The sequence below is a fragment of the Lacerta agilis genome, chromosome 8 (genome assembly GCF_009819535.1).
Source record: "Lacerta agilis isolate rLacAgi1 chromosome 8, rLacAgi1.pri, whole genome shotgun sequence".
Lineage (NCBI taxonomy): Eukaryota > Metazoa > Chordata > Lepidosauria > Squamata > Lacertidae > Lacerta > Lacerta agilis.
The window spans coordinates 59098189-59114887 of record NC_046319.1 but is presented as its reverse complement, the minus strand read 5'-3'; the positions used below and the strand labels follow the sequence as shown (position 1 = coordinate 59114887).

At 44.2% G+C, this 16699-nt stretch overlaps 1 protein-coding gene across 1 annotated transcript; it reads left to right on the top strand.

Annotated features, from left to right (window-relative positions):
- Positions 1-1777: 1777 nt before the first annotated feature.
- PPT1 (palmitoyl-protein thioesterase 1) lies at positions 1778-16496 on the top strand. The gene is made up of 9 exons (XM_033157734.1): positions 1778-1921; positions 6985-7094; positions 8907-9034; positions 9848-9918; positions 11060-11162; positions 11261-11351; positions 12057-12155; positions 14432-14503; positions 16074-16496. The coding sequence occupies exons 1-9, from the start codon at positions 1807-1809 to the stop codon at positions 16194-16196; spliced, it is 912 nt and encodes a 303-aa protein (XP_033013625.1). The 5' UTR covers positions 1778-1806; the 3' UTR covers positions 16197-16496.
- The last annotated feature ends 203 nt before the right edge of the window (positions 16497-16699 follow it).

Below are 16699 nucleotides of genomic sequence, written 5' to 3'. Positions count from 1 at the left end.
GCTGCAGCCAGCATGGCTAATGGGTGGGGATGATGGGGCCTGAAGCCCAACAGAATGTGGAGGGCCACTCTTTCCTCATCTGTTATTTGAAAGCTCCTTTCACCTCTGAAGTAGAATCCTAGGTGTATTTACAAGTCCCATTGTACTGAATGGATATATTACTTACAAGAACAGAAGAGCCTTGTTGCATCAGGCCAAAGACTCATGTGGTCAAATGCTGTGTGGCCAGATGTCTCTTAGAAAGCCCACAAGCAGGACCTGATTGCAACCATGTTCTCCCCACCTGTGCGTCCCAGCAAGTGGTATTCAGTGGCACAGTGTGTCCAACAGCAAAGGCAGAAAATACCCATTGCGGCTACAAACTTGGTAGCCTTGCACAGCTTGCATGGCAAGTTGCACCTGCTGAAATAATCTCATTTATACAACTATAGGATGCAGGAGTGCTGCCTTCCTCCTCTGCATTCTGACACCTCCCTCCTATGCCAGTGTGGTGAAGTGGTTAGAGCACTGGATTCGGACCTAGGAAGCCAGGGTTCAAATCCCAACTTGGCCATGAACCTCACTGGGTGACCTTGGGCCAGTCACGACCTCTAGCAATCTAGCCTACTGTTAAAGGGTTGTGGGGATTAAAAGGGGGGGCAGTGTACAGCAACTTGGAGAAAAAGGTGGGGTATACAGTAAATGCAATTAGTAAGTGTAAAGACTGGCTGAAGCATGAAAGTGAACGAGATTTTATTATAAGAAATTAATATCAAAAATGTACAATCTGTTGCTAGACTGGGAAACGAAAGATGAAGAGGTTAAATCAGTCATGATTAAATGGGCACAAGATGTGGGACACAATATTCAGATGGAGGAATGGGGAAAACTATGGAAGAGTGGGATTAAATTTACAGCATGTGTGGCGACTGAAGAAAATTAGATACCATCTATACATCATTTTCATATAACTCCAGTCAAATTAGCAAAAATGTATAAATCTAAAGAAAATGAAGTGTTGGAAATGTAAAACAACGGAAGAAAGGTTTTTTCATATGTGGTGGGAATGTAAAATAGTAAAAAATACTATTGGGAAACGATTTATAATGAAATGATTTTTTTATAAAAAAAATAACTTGTCAAAAAACCAGAAGCATCCCTATTAAAGGAGTACCAGTAGATATACCTAGATTACAAAAAAAAACCTTATGTATGCGACTACAGCCGCATGAGTACTGCTTGCACAACACGGAAAGAAGGTGTCCCAACTAATTAAGATTGGCAAGTTAAATTAATGGAATATACTGAAATGGCACAAATGACATTGAAAGTAAGAGAAAGAGATGACCACAAATTTAAGGAAGAATGGAAGGACTTTATTGCTTACAGACGGAATGTACACAGGTTAATACATTGGCAGGGTTCTAGGACTACTTGTAACTACTTTATGAATGAACAATAAGCAATTTTAATGATTTTTGTTTTACATTGGACATGCGGTATGTTGATAAACATTGGAACCAAGGAAGGGACTAGGGGGAAGTAAAATTATTTGTTTGATATTGAATTTGTTTTGATGTTTTATTTTTGTTATATTTGGAAATTAATAAAATATTTATTTAAAAAGGGGGGGAAACCTGAATGAGATTTTCGTTTAGTTATTTAATTGGATGCCCCTCCCACCCAAGTCCTCCAATCTCCCGTTCCCAGAGCTCCTCCTTTCTGAAGAGGCGAGCAGGCTGCGCCAGGCCCACCTCTTTGTGCACATGGCATATTTTCCTCGGCTGCAAGGGAGGGGGGAAATTTGTGTCATATGACAGATCCAAGATGGCGTCGTCCAGGCTGCAGAAAGTTTTGCTGCTCCAGCTGCTGAGCGGATTTTGCTGGCTGAGTCCCGGGAGCTCGGCGGGGCCGGTGCCGCTGGTCATCTGGCATGGCATGGGTGAGTGAACGGGATCTAGTCAGGGTCTCGGCCGATGCGTTGTCGAGAGAGAGAGATAGATTTAAATGTTCATCCCGGGTTTTTTTGCTTTCGCAGCAGTCTTGAGAGAGCCTTACAAGAGGCTAGTTAGGTTTGTGGCTGGATGCAAATAGGTAAACGCTTTCCCACGGAGTTCCAGCCTCGTTGTGGTAAAGCACTGGGAACATCTGTATAGCATGTACTATGAGGTGCTTTAACAAAACGAATTGTAGCACAATCCTAGCCATGTCTACTTGGAAGTAAGGCCTATTTAATTCAATGGATCTTACTCATAGGTAAGTGAGGATCGCAGCCTTACTAACAGCAGTGTAGGCTTGTTCCTAGTTTAGTATCTGTCAACAGGTTGCTGATTGTCAGGAGCCTATTCATTTACCTGCGAATAAGCCCCATTTAACTTGCTGGACACGGGTGGTGCTGTGGGTTAAACCACAAAGCCTAGGGCTTACTGATCAGAAGGTCGGCGGTTCTAATCCCCACAAAGGGGTGAGCTCCTGTTGTTCTGTCCCTGCTCCTGCCAACCTAGCAGTTCGAAAGCACGTCAAAGTGCAAGTAGATAAATAGGTACTGCTCCGGTGGGAAGATAAACGGCTTTTCCGTGCACTGCTCTGGTTCGCCAGAAGCGGCTTAGTCATGCTGGCCACATGACATGGAAGCTGTATGCCGGCTCCCTCGGCGAGTAAAGCAAGATGAGCGCCGCAACCCCAAAGTCGTCCATGACTGGACCTAACTGTCAGGGGTCCCTTGCTGGGAATTATTTCTGAGAAGATCTGCATAGGATTGCACTGTCAGTTAACTCTTGTCAAGCAAAATCAACAACAAAAACAGTGCAAAGCAAGTGTTAATTAGTTGTTAAACTGTTGGATGTGGGTTCAAGTATGGGTTCTGCTACTTCAAAGTGTCACCACTTCAGTTACTTTGCAAGGTTTCTTTTAGGGTGAAACTCTGTGGCTTTCTTGTTTCAGTTTCAGAAGGAAGGTAATGTGGTAACTACCTGATTGTCCTGTAGCTTCAGTTCCTTATCTGGAAAATCATAAGTTTGTAGTGCTTTGAGAACAGAAGCAGCACACGTACACTGTGACTGTGAAACTAAAAAACAAGTCTTCTTCTAAGTCACTGTCTCCTGCTTGTCATTAAGTGGCCTGAAGGGTCTGGAGGAACTAGTATCTAAACCAGAAGATCAGTTTTTCATTGTAGCCCATGTTTGCTGACCCCAATCTTGTACTCCCCAGTAGCCTGGCCAATCACATTTTCCTTACTTTGTGTTTTACTAGCTTATCAACTTGCAGGAAACTCATCCAGTATTTCACCAAGCAAAGCTTGTATGCATTTCTCCCTAGTGGTTTTCCTTAAGAAAGGACTTGTCGGATAGTTGTGACAATCTTTCTAGCATTTCTTGGGTGTTCACAGTTTTTTGTCGGTTGCCGTGATTGATGTGTAGACTACTTTAGTTGAAAAGTGGATTGATACAACTCATCCTTCTGCCAATTACATAACTTAAAAAGACACATGCGTGCACAAATGAAGCTGGATTCTGCAAGCATGAATAGTGCAAATGGAAGCAGCTTTTATAAATATAGCAGTAATACTTAACAACTACCTCAGTGTCATTATCCTGCCAACAGTGACCTTTTTTATCTGCTTGCTTTAGTCTAAAAGCAATGTTTGATGCATAAACAGACAGGTGGCAAGAAATCTGGTGAAGCTTGTTCAAAGCTGGCCAAGTGCCATCCTTCCCTTTATGATCTTATCACTTAATTGGATTATACAAGGGGATGGTTGAATAACTGGAGTGGCATGAAAAGAGCTGGGCATTCAAAGCTCATCTCAGTCAAGGAAAATTTATTAGAATTTGTGTTAATGCAGAGGTGGGGAACTGAAGGCCCAGGACCAGACCCTCCAGGGCTCTCTATCTGGCCCTTGGGACTCTCCCCAGCCCATACCCCTCCCTTGCTGGCCCTGCTTTGCACCCTCCTTGAGTGTTTTTGTTTGGCTGGAATGTGTCCTTGAGCTTTGATAGTGCCTCTTTCTTGTCTGGATGAGGATGGAGAGGGATGTGTGTAGAAACTAGCCTACTGAACAAAGGTAAACATTAAATTCATTGCTGTGCCCACTTTTGCCTCTAGCCCCTGCTCATCACCTGGAGACATGTGGGCCTTGAGATGAAAAGGGCTTCCTGCCTCTGTAACTGAGATCATGGGACACTGTTTCTCACAAAATATGCTGACCAACATCATTAAATAACTGAAACTAAACAGAAGAGAAAATGAAACTTTAAAAAAATGGAATTTACAAAATTGGAAGAATACCATACAAAACATAGCATCCAGTTCCAGACAATGACATTGCAAGTGTTATATGCATTTACAGTTGAATAAGACAGTGAGAAAGGGCAGGTAGCATTAACGCTGTTCCTCAAGACCAGTTTGATTCTCCTCCCTAACCCTCGCCCTGCCCTAAAGCAGTTGCTGAGAATTTGCAAATGGAAAGGCATCCTGAAATGGCAAGACATCTTGGAGTAGGGGTTAGCAACTGGAGGCCCTATGACCAACTTCAACCTTGAAAGAGGACCAATTGCAAAAGGGGTGTTTAGAAGTGATGAGGGGCTACATTAGGAGGCTTACTTGTTTGTCCACTTTGGGTGGGGGTAGAGGGTGGCCCTTTTTTTGCCCAGCCTCCTTTCAAGGTAGTTGCTGACTCTAGGACAGGGGCGGGGGACCTTGTGCACCTCCTAATATTCGTGGACTTTCATCTTTCTTGACTACTAGCCTTGCTGATGGGAGCTGGTGTCCAGCAACATCTGGAGGAGCCACAGTTTGTGCACCTTGCCCTGAGATAATATTTCTTTTCCAGGGGTAAAGAGTTAGAGGAACTGGCTCCAGGCCAGGAACACTCCTCCAGCCACAGTATAAAAGAGAATATTTGTATCTCCTGAAAGGCCACAGGCTCCAGACTTCCATGACTCTTCACAGTGATTTCAGCCTCAATTAAAAAATGGTTTATAGCATGGCTGCATTTGTGTGATCATTCAGCTTTATAGAAGTCCAAGGCTCCAGACTTCCTGTCTTAGGGTTCTTACTCACTCCAAATCACCATGTAAGATGTTAAGCACACTCACTACTGTGAGTGAGGTTTGAAATTTGGATGTGCACTCCCCTGTTGCACTTTTGAGTCTTTTTCAGACTTTTACTCCCAAGGGTTCGTAATCTGTTGCTTTTATACACGGGATGGAGCACAAATGAGGGAGGGACTGTTGACTAGGAAACTGATGACAGAGCTGCTTGGGCGATTAATATTTTTTTTCTTAGGGGAAGATGATAAGTACAGCTTCTCCACCCCAGATCCTCCTCCAGTTTCCTGCTGATCTTGTCTCTTCCCCTGAGGCTCTTTTGGAGTCCCAGGTTGGTGAGATCAGGCCAGATTTCTTTATATGGTCTAAGGCTGCATACAGTCAATACATTTAAAGCACATGGTTTCCCCCCAAAGAACCCTGGGATCTGTAGTTTAGCCCTCACAGAGCTATAATTTCCAGCACCCTTCAACTACAGCTCCCATGATTCTTTGGAGAAGAAATGTGCTTCAACTGTATGATGTATATACAGTTGTAGACCCATTGTGAAATATGACTGGAATAACATGAAATGTTAGATATAGTATGAATTTTTGCATCCATCCAGACCTCATTCTGATATTATCTGGGCTTTTATCTTGATTTCCAAACTCTTTCTTTCTTTTTCTTTCTTTCTAAAAAGGGCTACCCTCCTCATAATAGATTCACCCTCTCCTCCCTTCATATAAAATTCTCACAACACCATTGATCTGCCAGATAACGTGTCCTCAATTCCCTTCCTCCAGTGAAGAGTCAGCCATGTGCTTGGAGAATAAAAAGTCCTGATACCCTTTCTCTGCTGGGACTAATATCCAGTGGCAAACAATCTAAATTGATGTCATGAGCATACAATTAACAAGGGTACAGGAAACCTTGGGCCATGTCCAAAGCCACATTCGACATGCATTTATTTTGAAGTGCAGAATTCCTATGTGTGTCTAAAAAACATGCTCTTGTCTCTTCTCCCCCACCCCTTTCTTTGGATGGGGCTTTGGGTTACAGCTGCTCAAGTTAGTGCCTGTTGTATATATCTGGCTCAAAATGGCTGAAGTTTGGTCAGGAAACCAGAAATCCATTGCTATATTTTAGTATTATTTATTAGATTTATATGCCACCCCTCATCGTAAGATCTTAGGGAGGTTCGCAGGATAAAATACAGGATAAAACAAGTACATGATTAAAACAGCTAAACAATAACCTGCCCACTTCCCACAGACACAGTAGAATGTGAATTAGCCAAAGGGGAACGTTTTCGCCTGGCACCTAAAATATATATAATGAAGGTGCCAGGCGAACCTCCCTGGGGAGAGCATTCCACAAATGGGAGTATTATAAATATTATATATTCCTTTTGCCTTTGTCTACGTGGGAGATGTCAGTCTCCTGACTCACTGGCGAGAGAAGATGCATGCTGTTTGTATAAATTCACTTTATCATCACTGTTATCTTCCCAGGTGTAGTCCAGGATGACGTTCAGCAGCCCTCGCACAAGAAACAACACGCTTTGCCCAGGATGGCCAGGAATGATAATTGTGTTGTTTGTGTGGAACAGAGAAACAAATGTGTTTTTGTTTATCTGCTTATCCTTCAGTATCTCAAGAAGACATCTATGTGGCAGTTTTTGTAAAATGCAGGATTTTCTTTTAATGTAATCCATTAACTTTTCAGGAAAGATAATTGAGCAACTAAAAAGTCTGTCTTAATAGTTGACCACCCTGCTTACTTGTGTTAAGGTGGGAGCCGACTATGGGGCTTCCCTATAGCCCCCTGGGCCCCCCAGTAACACATGAGCTGGGTCTGCGTTTGTTATAATTTGCAAATATATTTTGCTAGACTAAAAAAAGAATGCTATTGCAACAGTTGCTGAATTTCTGATTCCAAATCTTTGCCCTCATGTGCTTTTTTCCTTTAATCCTAGGTGACAGCTGCTGCAATCCTGAGAGCATGGGTTACATAAAAAAAATCGTGGAGAAGAAAATACCAGGAATTTACGTTCTGTCTTTGAAGATCGGCAGCAACTTAATTGAGGTGGTGTCATTTTTATTGTGAATTTTCTCAAGTAGGCACGGTGTTTAAAATGGTGCTCCTCATACTTTGTTAACTTGAGCCCCAGCTATCAGCCTGGAGAGCTCAGTTGGTGAGAGTGTGGTACTGATAATGCCAAGGTTGTAGGTTCGGTCTCCTTAAAAGGCAGCTGCATATTTTTTGCATTGCAGGGGGTTGGATTAGATGACCCTCAGGGTCCCTTCCAACTCTTCAATTCTAAAGGACAGTGTGCAGAACATTGTGGACAGCGCTGCATGTCTTTGCCGTGCTGCTTCATACAAGGATCTGTGCATTGGGGCAATCAGTCTTGATGCCAAGACTAGCATTAGAGGAGGGACGGGGGGGGGGTGTTTGTAGGGAAATGCCATTAGAACAAAGCAGCATCTCTTCTGCCTGAAAGAGGATGAAATGATGGTATGGTGAGGAGCAGTAATCTCATGTATTCAGTGGGGATAGATGGAGGACCCTTCTGGGGCAGTTGAATTCTTCCCACTCATACCTTTGCTGGTTCATGAGAAAGGCTAGGAGACCTGCCTGTTGATGAGCAGGGGATGAGTAGGGGTGGGGAAAACCTAAAGACATTCATCATGGACACCTTTAAAACGGGTGTGAGCAAGCAAGGGAGTAAGAAGGGCAGACTCCCATGAAGTAACCCCAAAGCTGCGGGTTGTAATTGGATTTGGAAGCAGATCTGCTTATGAGCTCCTTGAAGCTATGATGGCATCTGATTTAGGCCTCTTCTAAGCCTCGTCTGCGCCTAAGCTCTGATCTCTAAATGGATTTGGTCCTGATGCTGAGCCGCCCGGCTCTCCCACACGCTCGTGGCTTTGGTTTTGCTACGCAGAGCTCAGAACTTGGGCGCTGAATCGAATTCCACCCTGGCCTTACTTTTCCAAGCATTGAGGGCTGCCTTTCCCCAGTGGAGAGCTGTTGGGGGCTGCATCCCAGTAGTGAGTGGGGCCAGACACAATCACACAAGCACTTTAGTCAAAGCTATTTCCCATGGAAGCAGCTAGTCATATATTCTGGGTGACCTCAGTTAAAGTTTCACCTTCCATTTTTGCCACAGACATAGAACCCTGTAGTCCCCCTCACCCCCTCTCCCTCTTGTATTCTGAAGGAAGGGCTGCTGCTAGGCACTTGAAGGAGAAGCCTGATGGAGTTGCTGTCCAGCAGAGCCAATGGAGAGACACAGCAGCCTCATCTCTCCCTCTTTACTTCTCCATTGTTTCTATCTATCTATCTATCTATCTATCTATCTATCTATCTATCTATCCCTCCTGTGTTTGGTCCAGAAATAACAGTTAATGCAGAACACTGTAACATATTTGCTGATCCTGCCAGCATGTTACCGGTACATCCTCAGCTCATAGATCTGCATTGACGACTGATTTGTTCCTGGGCCAGTGAGGAAGGCTGGGCCTGGGAAGGACTAACATCTGGCTCCACCGAGACCAGGAAATTCAGCTGCAGAGTGACACTTGTTGAAACATTGGACAATTAGTGAGGGAAATCTATATACAAACTTGTCCCACTCTAGTGACTGCTGTATCATTGCATTTTTAATATACTGTAGGCTTCATAAATACTCTTAAATGAGCAAACATCTGGAGGGCCACGGGTTCCCTGTCCCTGGGCTAGCGATTGAAACAGAAGGGAGGAGGGTTGATTGTCTGGGGAAGGGAGCTGCAGTCTCCCTGTGGGGACGTGCCTTCCTCCTGCTCAGTGTGTGACACTTTGGCATGTGTAGGTCATTGGCTGTCTCCTGTTCTTCAACTTCTCTGTTTTCTTCAGGACATGGAGAACAGCTTCTTCATGAACGTGAATGACCAGGTGAAACTCGTGTGTGACGAACTCGCAAAGGACCCAAAGCTTCGAGGCGGCTACAACGCCATGGGCTTCTCACAGGGAGGGCAGTTCCTGTAAGTGTCTCAAGCGTTACAGAATGAGGGAGGAGCTTTGGGTGAAAGGGGTCGACTTTTGGTAGAATGCAGTGGTAGAGCATGTGTGTTGCATGCAGAAGGCTCTTAAAAGTGTTAAATAATCAATACATTTTTTTGAATTTTTTAATCATTTTTTAAAAAATCACTTTTTAAAATGTTCAATTTTGTAACTTACCTTAAATTTTAAATTTAAGTCCCTCATGTGACATATCATATTAAAGCCCATGAAGTTCTGAAGAGATTGGTGTTTTTAGTTTTGATGTATGTCAATTCTGGACTGAGCTTTTAAGGCCAAAATTTTAGATTTAAGCTTAGTTTTGATCATTCAACAAGTGTACAAAATATTAAGAAAATTGGATGGGATGAGGTAAAAAAGTTGAATCACTTGATATGGAATGCCCTATCTGTGACATAGGAGGCTGCCTTTTACAGAACCAGGCCCTTGACCCATCCAGCTCAGTACTGACTAACTTATCGATGGGGAACTGCAGGCCTTCAGATGACATGAAGTGTCCCCTCCCACCACCCCTGGCCATTGGCCATGCCGGCTGGGGATGATGGGAACATCTGACAGGTCACCCCACCTCCCCGACCTGAATTCCAAAAAGAAGTATAATAAAATCTAATGTATATAAATTACATTACAAAATCAATATTAAATCAAAGTCAATATAATCTTGCCAGTTCTACGTTCTGCCCTGGCATATAAGAACTGTCTGGACAATGTGGCTTCTGCCTTGGAGGTTGCTGCTTAATCTGTTTTTGTCCCGTCTCCCCCTGTCCCCTTTCCAGGAGGGCGGTGGTGCAGAGATGTCCCTCTCCCCCTATGTTCAATCTGATTTCTGTAGGAGGTCAGCACCAAGGTAAGCCCATCTGGGTGGTCTTTTGTTTTCTAGACTGTGAGAATGCAGATTTAGGTGGGGAAAGTTATGTCATAGCAACAGAGGATGTTTTGCCTGGAGGATGCGTACCATATGGATCCCTTCCAATAGGGATTCAGTCCCCGTCATGGGACTGAAACTGCCTTGATTGCACTGGTTCTGGTTCTGGTTCTGCTGTGAGTGTCTTGAGGCAGCTGGAGGATGGATGGCAGTTAACAGATTGAGGTTGAATCCTGACAAGACAGAATACTGTTTGTGGGGGATGGGCTGAGTGAGTGTGGGGGACTCCTTGGTCCTGAATGGGATAATTGTGCCCCTGAAGGAACAGCAGCAGAGCCTGGGAGCCATTTTGGACTCACAGCTGTCCATGCAGGCACAGGTGAATTTTGTGTCCAGGACAGCTGTCTAACCGCTCCATCTGGTATGCAGGCTGAGACCCTACCTGCCCACGGACTGTCTCGCCAGAGTGGTGCATGCTCTAGTTATGTCCCGCTTGGACTACTGCAAATTCCTCCACGTGGGACTACCTTTGAAGGTGACTTGGAACTACAACTAATCCAGAATGTGGCAGCTAGACTGGTGACTGGGAGTGGCTGCCGGGACCATATACAGTAACACCAATCCTAAAGGATCTTCACTGGCTCCCAGTACGTTTCCAAGCATAATTCAAAGTGTTGGTGCTGACCTTTAAAGCCCTCGGCCCAGTATACCTGAAGCAGCGTCTCCAACCCTATCATTCACTGAGGTCCACCTCCAAGGATCTTCTGGCGTTTCCATCACTGAGAGTAGCAAAGTTACAGGGAACCAGGCAGAGGGCCCTCCCATCAGATGTCAAGGAGATAAAGAACTACACAACTTTTTGAAGACATCTGAAGGCAGCCCTGTATCGGGAAGTTCTAAATGTTTGACATTTTATTGTGTTTTTGCATGTGCCGGAAGGAAGCTGCCTAGAGTGGCTGGGGAAACCCTGCCAGATGAGTGGGGTAGAAATAATAAAACAATAACAACAGCAACAACAACAATTATTATTAAAGTAATAAGCATGACTAAGGGCCATTAATCTTAATGACTGGTGTCATGTTCAGACCCTGAATGCCTGAAAATTGGTACCTTGCTGCCACAGGTGTGTATGGCTTTCCGCGTTGTCCCGGGGAGAGTTCTCACCTCTGTGACTGGATCCGAAGGATGTTAGACCTAGGGGCCTATACTGCAGTGGTCCAGAACCGGTGAGTTCACTTTGGCGAAGTCGAATGTTAATGGGGGTGGTGGCTCAAGGGCTTGCTCTGGCTTGTGTTTTGAACTCTCAGTTCTCCCTCCTCTACAGCCTGGTCCAAGCCCAGTACTGGCACGACCCACTGAATGAAGATGAATACCGGAAGCACAGTCTTTTCCTGGCTGACATCAATCAAGAGCGAGTAAGTTTGATAGGTTTGGGCCTGGCCAGTCTGTGGACAAGAGGCTGCTCATCCACCCCTCTCATCAAATCCAAAAACATCCCCTGTAAACAGCAGGAAATTTATCGTGAAATTGTGAAGGTCTGGAAGGGCTCAAGAAAGAAAAAACCAAGCTAGAAAAAGTAGAATAAAACATGCAGAAATTAAGCAGATATATGTAGGGCAGGGTCCATAGGCACAAAATGCAGCAGCCTTGCTGAGTCTAGGCAGAGTCTGCATCTGGTCAGTGACCAGACAAGAAAGCATGCGAGTTGCATGCTTATGCTTCCTCATAGGAAGGGTTGCTGTTGACATTTAACTTGTTTTGTTACGTACTATAAGCCTTGTTTTGAAGGGTGAGTTATTAAACACGTAGTCAATTAGTACCCAAAAAGTATGTTTGCATAATAATATAAAAGGTAAAGGACCCCTGGACAGTTATGTCCAGTCAAAGTCGACTATGAGGTGCGGTGCTCATCTCACTTTCAGGCCACAGACAGCTTTCCGGGTCCTATGGCCAGCAGGAGTAAACCATTGGGGCGCACTTGGGTCAGGATTTGCATGGAATTTTCTGCAATGCCGTTAGCAAAGCCCTGGGTCAAGATTCCAAGGTAGCTTGGGATTCTCTTAAATCTTCTTCTTTTCTCTCTGTCTCTCCCTCCCTCTGTGCCCCCATCTTCTTTCCAGAGCAACAACAGTACCTATAAGAAGAACCTGATGTCTTTGAAAAAATTTGTGATGGTGAAGTTCCTCAATGATACCATGGTGGACCCTCCTGCATCTGAGGTGGGCAACTCTCTCTCTCTCTCTGTGTGTGCGCGTGCGTGTGCACACACGCATATATAGGTGTGAAAAACACATGTAGAATCCGTTGAAATGGAAGGAGGCTGATTTTGCAAACCAGATATAACTAACAGAAGGAAGGGAGGGAGGGAGGAAATAGGTTATTGCATCCCCCTTTGCATCTTTTTCCTGAAAACTGAAACACCTCTTGGGAAGCCCCATGATCTCCTTTTTGGTGGTGGGGAAGGGGGATAGTGATTATGCATGCACCAGCAGCCACCTCCTCCTCGATAGCTGTTAGCCATATTCATTCATTCATTGAACCAATCTTTCCCAGTAGTCCCAGGGCAGGTTATGTGTTATTAAAAAACAAACAAACAAATTAATATGTTGCAAACATCAATAATATATTTTATAAAAGCAAGACCAGTAATAATAAAATATTCAGCTGACACACTTCAGTTGTGAATTGGAACAGCAACAATGCAGTATATAACTGGCACATCATAAACCCTTTTAAATGGCTCAAGCAATGAATAGCTATGGTTGATTAGAGAGACTGTGTGTGTGCCAACAATGCAGCTTAACCTTGCCCTTCAAATGGGCAAATTTGTTTGAACTAAGGAAGGTTAAATATGTATCAGGTGAGCTGGTTGCAGGTTATCTGTATTTCTGCCAAAAGAACATAACCAGTGTAAGAGTTCGCATTGAGCTGATGGATGCCAAAGGGCTGTGGCTGACCTAATTGTTTTAATGTTTGTGATGGACTGTGACCTCCACTGGAACTACCATCTATTCTAAAATCAATGGTGAGCTAAAAACATGCCTGGATAGGCTTTGCACCAAAAAGAGTACAGTATGTATGCCTACTTGATATCAACAGGCAGGGTGTTCCTAAGTGTGGGAGTTGCCACACAAAGCAATTGATTTCTTACAAATGTTGAATGAATATTGTGTGGCAGGTGCAACGGTGCCAGTTCTGCAGATCAAAGTGGTCAAGTAGGCATATATGGTGTAAGGCCATCTCCATGCCTGTTGCAGGGGCTGGGTGACCCCGGGGGTCCCTTTCAACTCTACAATTCTATGACAGTCTCCCTTTCCTTCGTGTGAGGGGCGTTGGTTGCTGGGCAAGCAAATAGGGCTGAGATGAGAAGTGGGAACTCTGGATGCTGATGCTGAAGGGACCGGAAGCTCCTTAAAGCAAGAGAAAGTGATGCCGTTCCTTTTGGGGGGTGATGTGTGTGCATGTGTGCTCCCAGGTAGAATATTGTAGGTTCCTTAAAGCAGTATGCTGCCATTCCCTCTCTTGCCCACTCCAGCCGAGGAGTAGGCAAATTTCAGGAATATAAAAGGCTTTGGAAGGTATCCCTGCTGACTTTGTGCTTCCTTCATGATGCAAACACAGCACTGCAGAACTTACTATAGCATCCCGAGATAGCTCAATGCATGCACTTTACTCTATTGCAAAGTTAACTAGTTGTTTTTTTATTGTCCTGGGGAATTTGGCAAATTGTCTTACAAATGCGTTGATTCACCACAGTGTGGGAGGGAGCCATAGCTCAGTGGCGCTTAGGGTTGCCAGGTGTCCACTATTTGAGTGGACAGGCCACTTTATGTTCACTATTTCCCCCCCCCCCCCAAAAAAAAATAGTGGACATTTTTTATTCAAAAGCTTTATGATGAAATGGTATTTTAATATGTGTTAAAATGTTTGTAAGAAAATATATAATTTAATTTAATTTAACCCCCCCCCCCCGCTTGTCCGCTATTTTTTGGAAGCAGACCTGGCAACCCTAGTGGAGCTGTGAATACACTAAATGCAGGAGGACTCCAGTTAAGTCCCTGGCATTTTTAGCTGAAAAGCATCTTGCAGGCAGCAGGGCTCGGATGAAAACCTCTCTCTACCTCAGATCCCAGAAAACTGCTCTCTCTTGCTGTAGACCAGTGATGGCCAAATTTGGCCCTCCAGCTGCTTTGGGACTACAATTCCCATCACCCCTAGCTAACAGGACCAGTGGTCAGGGATGGTGGGAATTGTAGTCCCAAAACAGTTGGAGGGCCAAGTTTGGCCATCACTGCTGTAGACCAACCTTTGCCAACCAGGTGCCCTTCAGCTGCCCATGACTGCAACTGCCATCAAGATGGGAGTTGTACTCCAAAGCAGTAGCTAACCTAAAAGGTCTTTCCAGGGACAGGCCTTTGCCGGCCTGGTGCATGTAGGTATGAACTGGCCATTGCAACAGCGAGTGACTCATTTTGTTGCTCTCCTCTTTCCCCAGTGGTTTGGTTACTACCGGAGCGGTCAGGCCAAAGTGACCATTCCCTTGCAAGAGACCTCGCTGTACACAGAGGTAACTATCCCGAATGTTGCTATTATACCTATCAAGAATTTGACACCAAACCAGCTGTGTGACATCCCATCAGTTGTTGCAACAAAGTTTTGTTTTGTAACTAGATAACAACTTGCAGAAGAGATATTAATAACTACAGGTGACTCCTCACTTACATGGGGGGTTATGTTCTGGGAGCCCCATGCATAAGTGAATTGTGTATAAGTGGGGAGCACCCTTATTTAAGTGTGGAGTGCTTGTGGTTCACAAGGAGTCCTTTCTCTTTGGGCTATGGGGAGCCAAGAGGACACTCTAGGGTGCTCCCCTCTTCTGGGTTCCCGGTGCTGCAGGTGAGCATAAATTCCACTCTAAAGTTGTCTGTTTAAAAAGCTGCATAAATACTATTCTACAAACACTGATTTGCAGAATTTGAAATTGAGACAGTTGACAGGAAAATGATAAATGAGTCTAAGATGGTGTGACCGAGCAGAGATAATCTTCCAAACCTGAAGATGCGCTGACCACTGGAAGCGCGTTCCTTCTGGGCTTTTACGAGAGCAGGGTGCATGCTTCCAAAAACAACAGGCAAATGTATGTCTTTTTTTTAGACTTCAGTAGCTTTTAGGAATGCATACAGTACTTAATAACTGTTACTGCCTCCTCTCAGGGGCAAGTTAAAGGAATTTGGTTGGATTAGTACTGCAACCTTTTAAATGACTGAAAGCCTTTGTGAATTAATTAAAAAGGCAGCCCTGGTTAATGGGACCACACATTGGATGAGGTCCAACAATGTTGTACTCAGAATAGTAGACCCATTGAAATCAGTGGATGTAACTTAAGATAGTATAAATTGCAGAAATATTTCATCCCTACACTCTTGCATCAGTGCAGTTGATGCACTGGCTGTGAGCTGCAAAACATCTGGTAAAGTGGACAGATACCACCTTGAACGATTTGGAGTTACGAGGATAAAAATCAACAGCCTTGTACTTTATACCCTTGTCACTGCTGCTTGCCTTTACACCCCCTGCTTCGTTAAATCCACGCTAGTTAACTTGGTGGAATTTCCCCCTACACTGCAGCTTATTCTAATGGCAGATTTTAGCATTTTTCCAGTAGTTTCCTTAGTGCCCTCAAACTAAATTGGCCCAGGATCTGCTCAGAGGAAGCCTTGATAGTTAAACTGGATGTAAGCTAGTTTAGGATTGTTCTAAATATGCAGCTGTGAAAACATTTGCTGCTGCATTTTCTCAGAAGCTCCATTTATAGAGCTTACTCCAGTGCTTATGATTGCAGCTTTAGGATCTTAATATTTATTTTATTTAATAAAATTTATATACCCCTTGATTGTAAGAAAAAAAAACCTCAAGGTGGGCAGGAGGGGACTTGTTCAGCCTACTTTTTTACTAGAAGTCTAAGATCTACTAACAAGTCAAAAGACATATAGTTGGAAGCAAACACTCTTTTCAGCCAGCAATCTACCAGTAGATCCCAAACCACCTTCTCTGCATGCTCTGCTGCCTAAGTTTTGCATGGTGATTTCTAGCTGAGGTCCATCTAGTTTGTTACTCTGACATGTTCCTTCTTTCAGGATCGATTGGGTTTGAAGGAAATGGACCAAGCAGGGAAGCTGGTGTTCCTGGGCGCAGAAGGAGATCACCTCCACTTTTCCGAAGAATGGTTCTACAAGAATATCTTGCCATTCTTACAGTGAAGCTGTTGATGACCCACAGGCTGAGCCTGCCTTTCTGTGTTGCTGGAGATGACTTTCCTGGCAGTGTTTGGTGTGTTCTTTATAGCGCTTGGCTGGAGGAGACTTCTCACTAAACTGCTAGGTAGGGGCTAGCTTGATATAAGGATTAACACCAATTAATGGAACTCTCTCAGTAGGTCTTCTGCACCTTTATTTAATACAGCCTGACCTCTTATCAGCTTTGTCCTGCAGAGGCGTTGAAATATAACAGTCCTTTCAGCTATGTGAAAAGTCATTCCTATTTGTTTTGGGATGGCAAAATTGATGTGGGTTACAATGCTTTATCAGCCCCCTTTTCTGGGATCTGTGCCAACCTTCCCCCCCCCCCAAAAAATGTTTTGACTACAGCAGGAGGGGAGGATCACTTTGTCTTTTTCCCCCTTTAGTGATTTTATTAGGACAGGCAGCCATCAAAATGAACACATTTACTAGTGGAGCATGTTGTGCAAAGCTGTGTAAAACCG

Coding starts and splice junctions, on each gene's coding strand:
- PPT1 (XM_033157734.1), top strand. CDS start 1,807: ATGGCGTCGTCCAGGCTGCAGAAAGTTTTGCTGCTCCAGCTGCTGAGC. Junction 7,095..8,906: donor TCGGCAGCAACTTAATTGAG/GTGGTGTCATTT, acceptor TGTTTTCTTCAG/GACATGGAGAACAGCTTCTT. Junction 14,504..16,073: donor AGACCTCGCTGTACACAGAG/GTAACTATCCCG, acceptor TCCTTCTTTCAG/GATCGATTGGGTTTGAAGGA.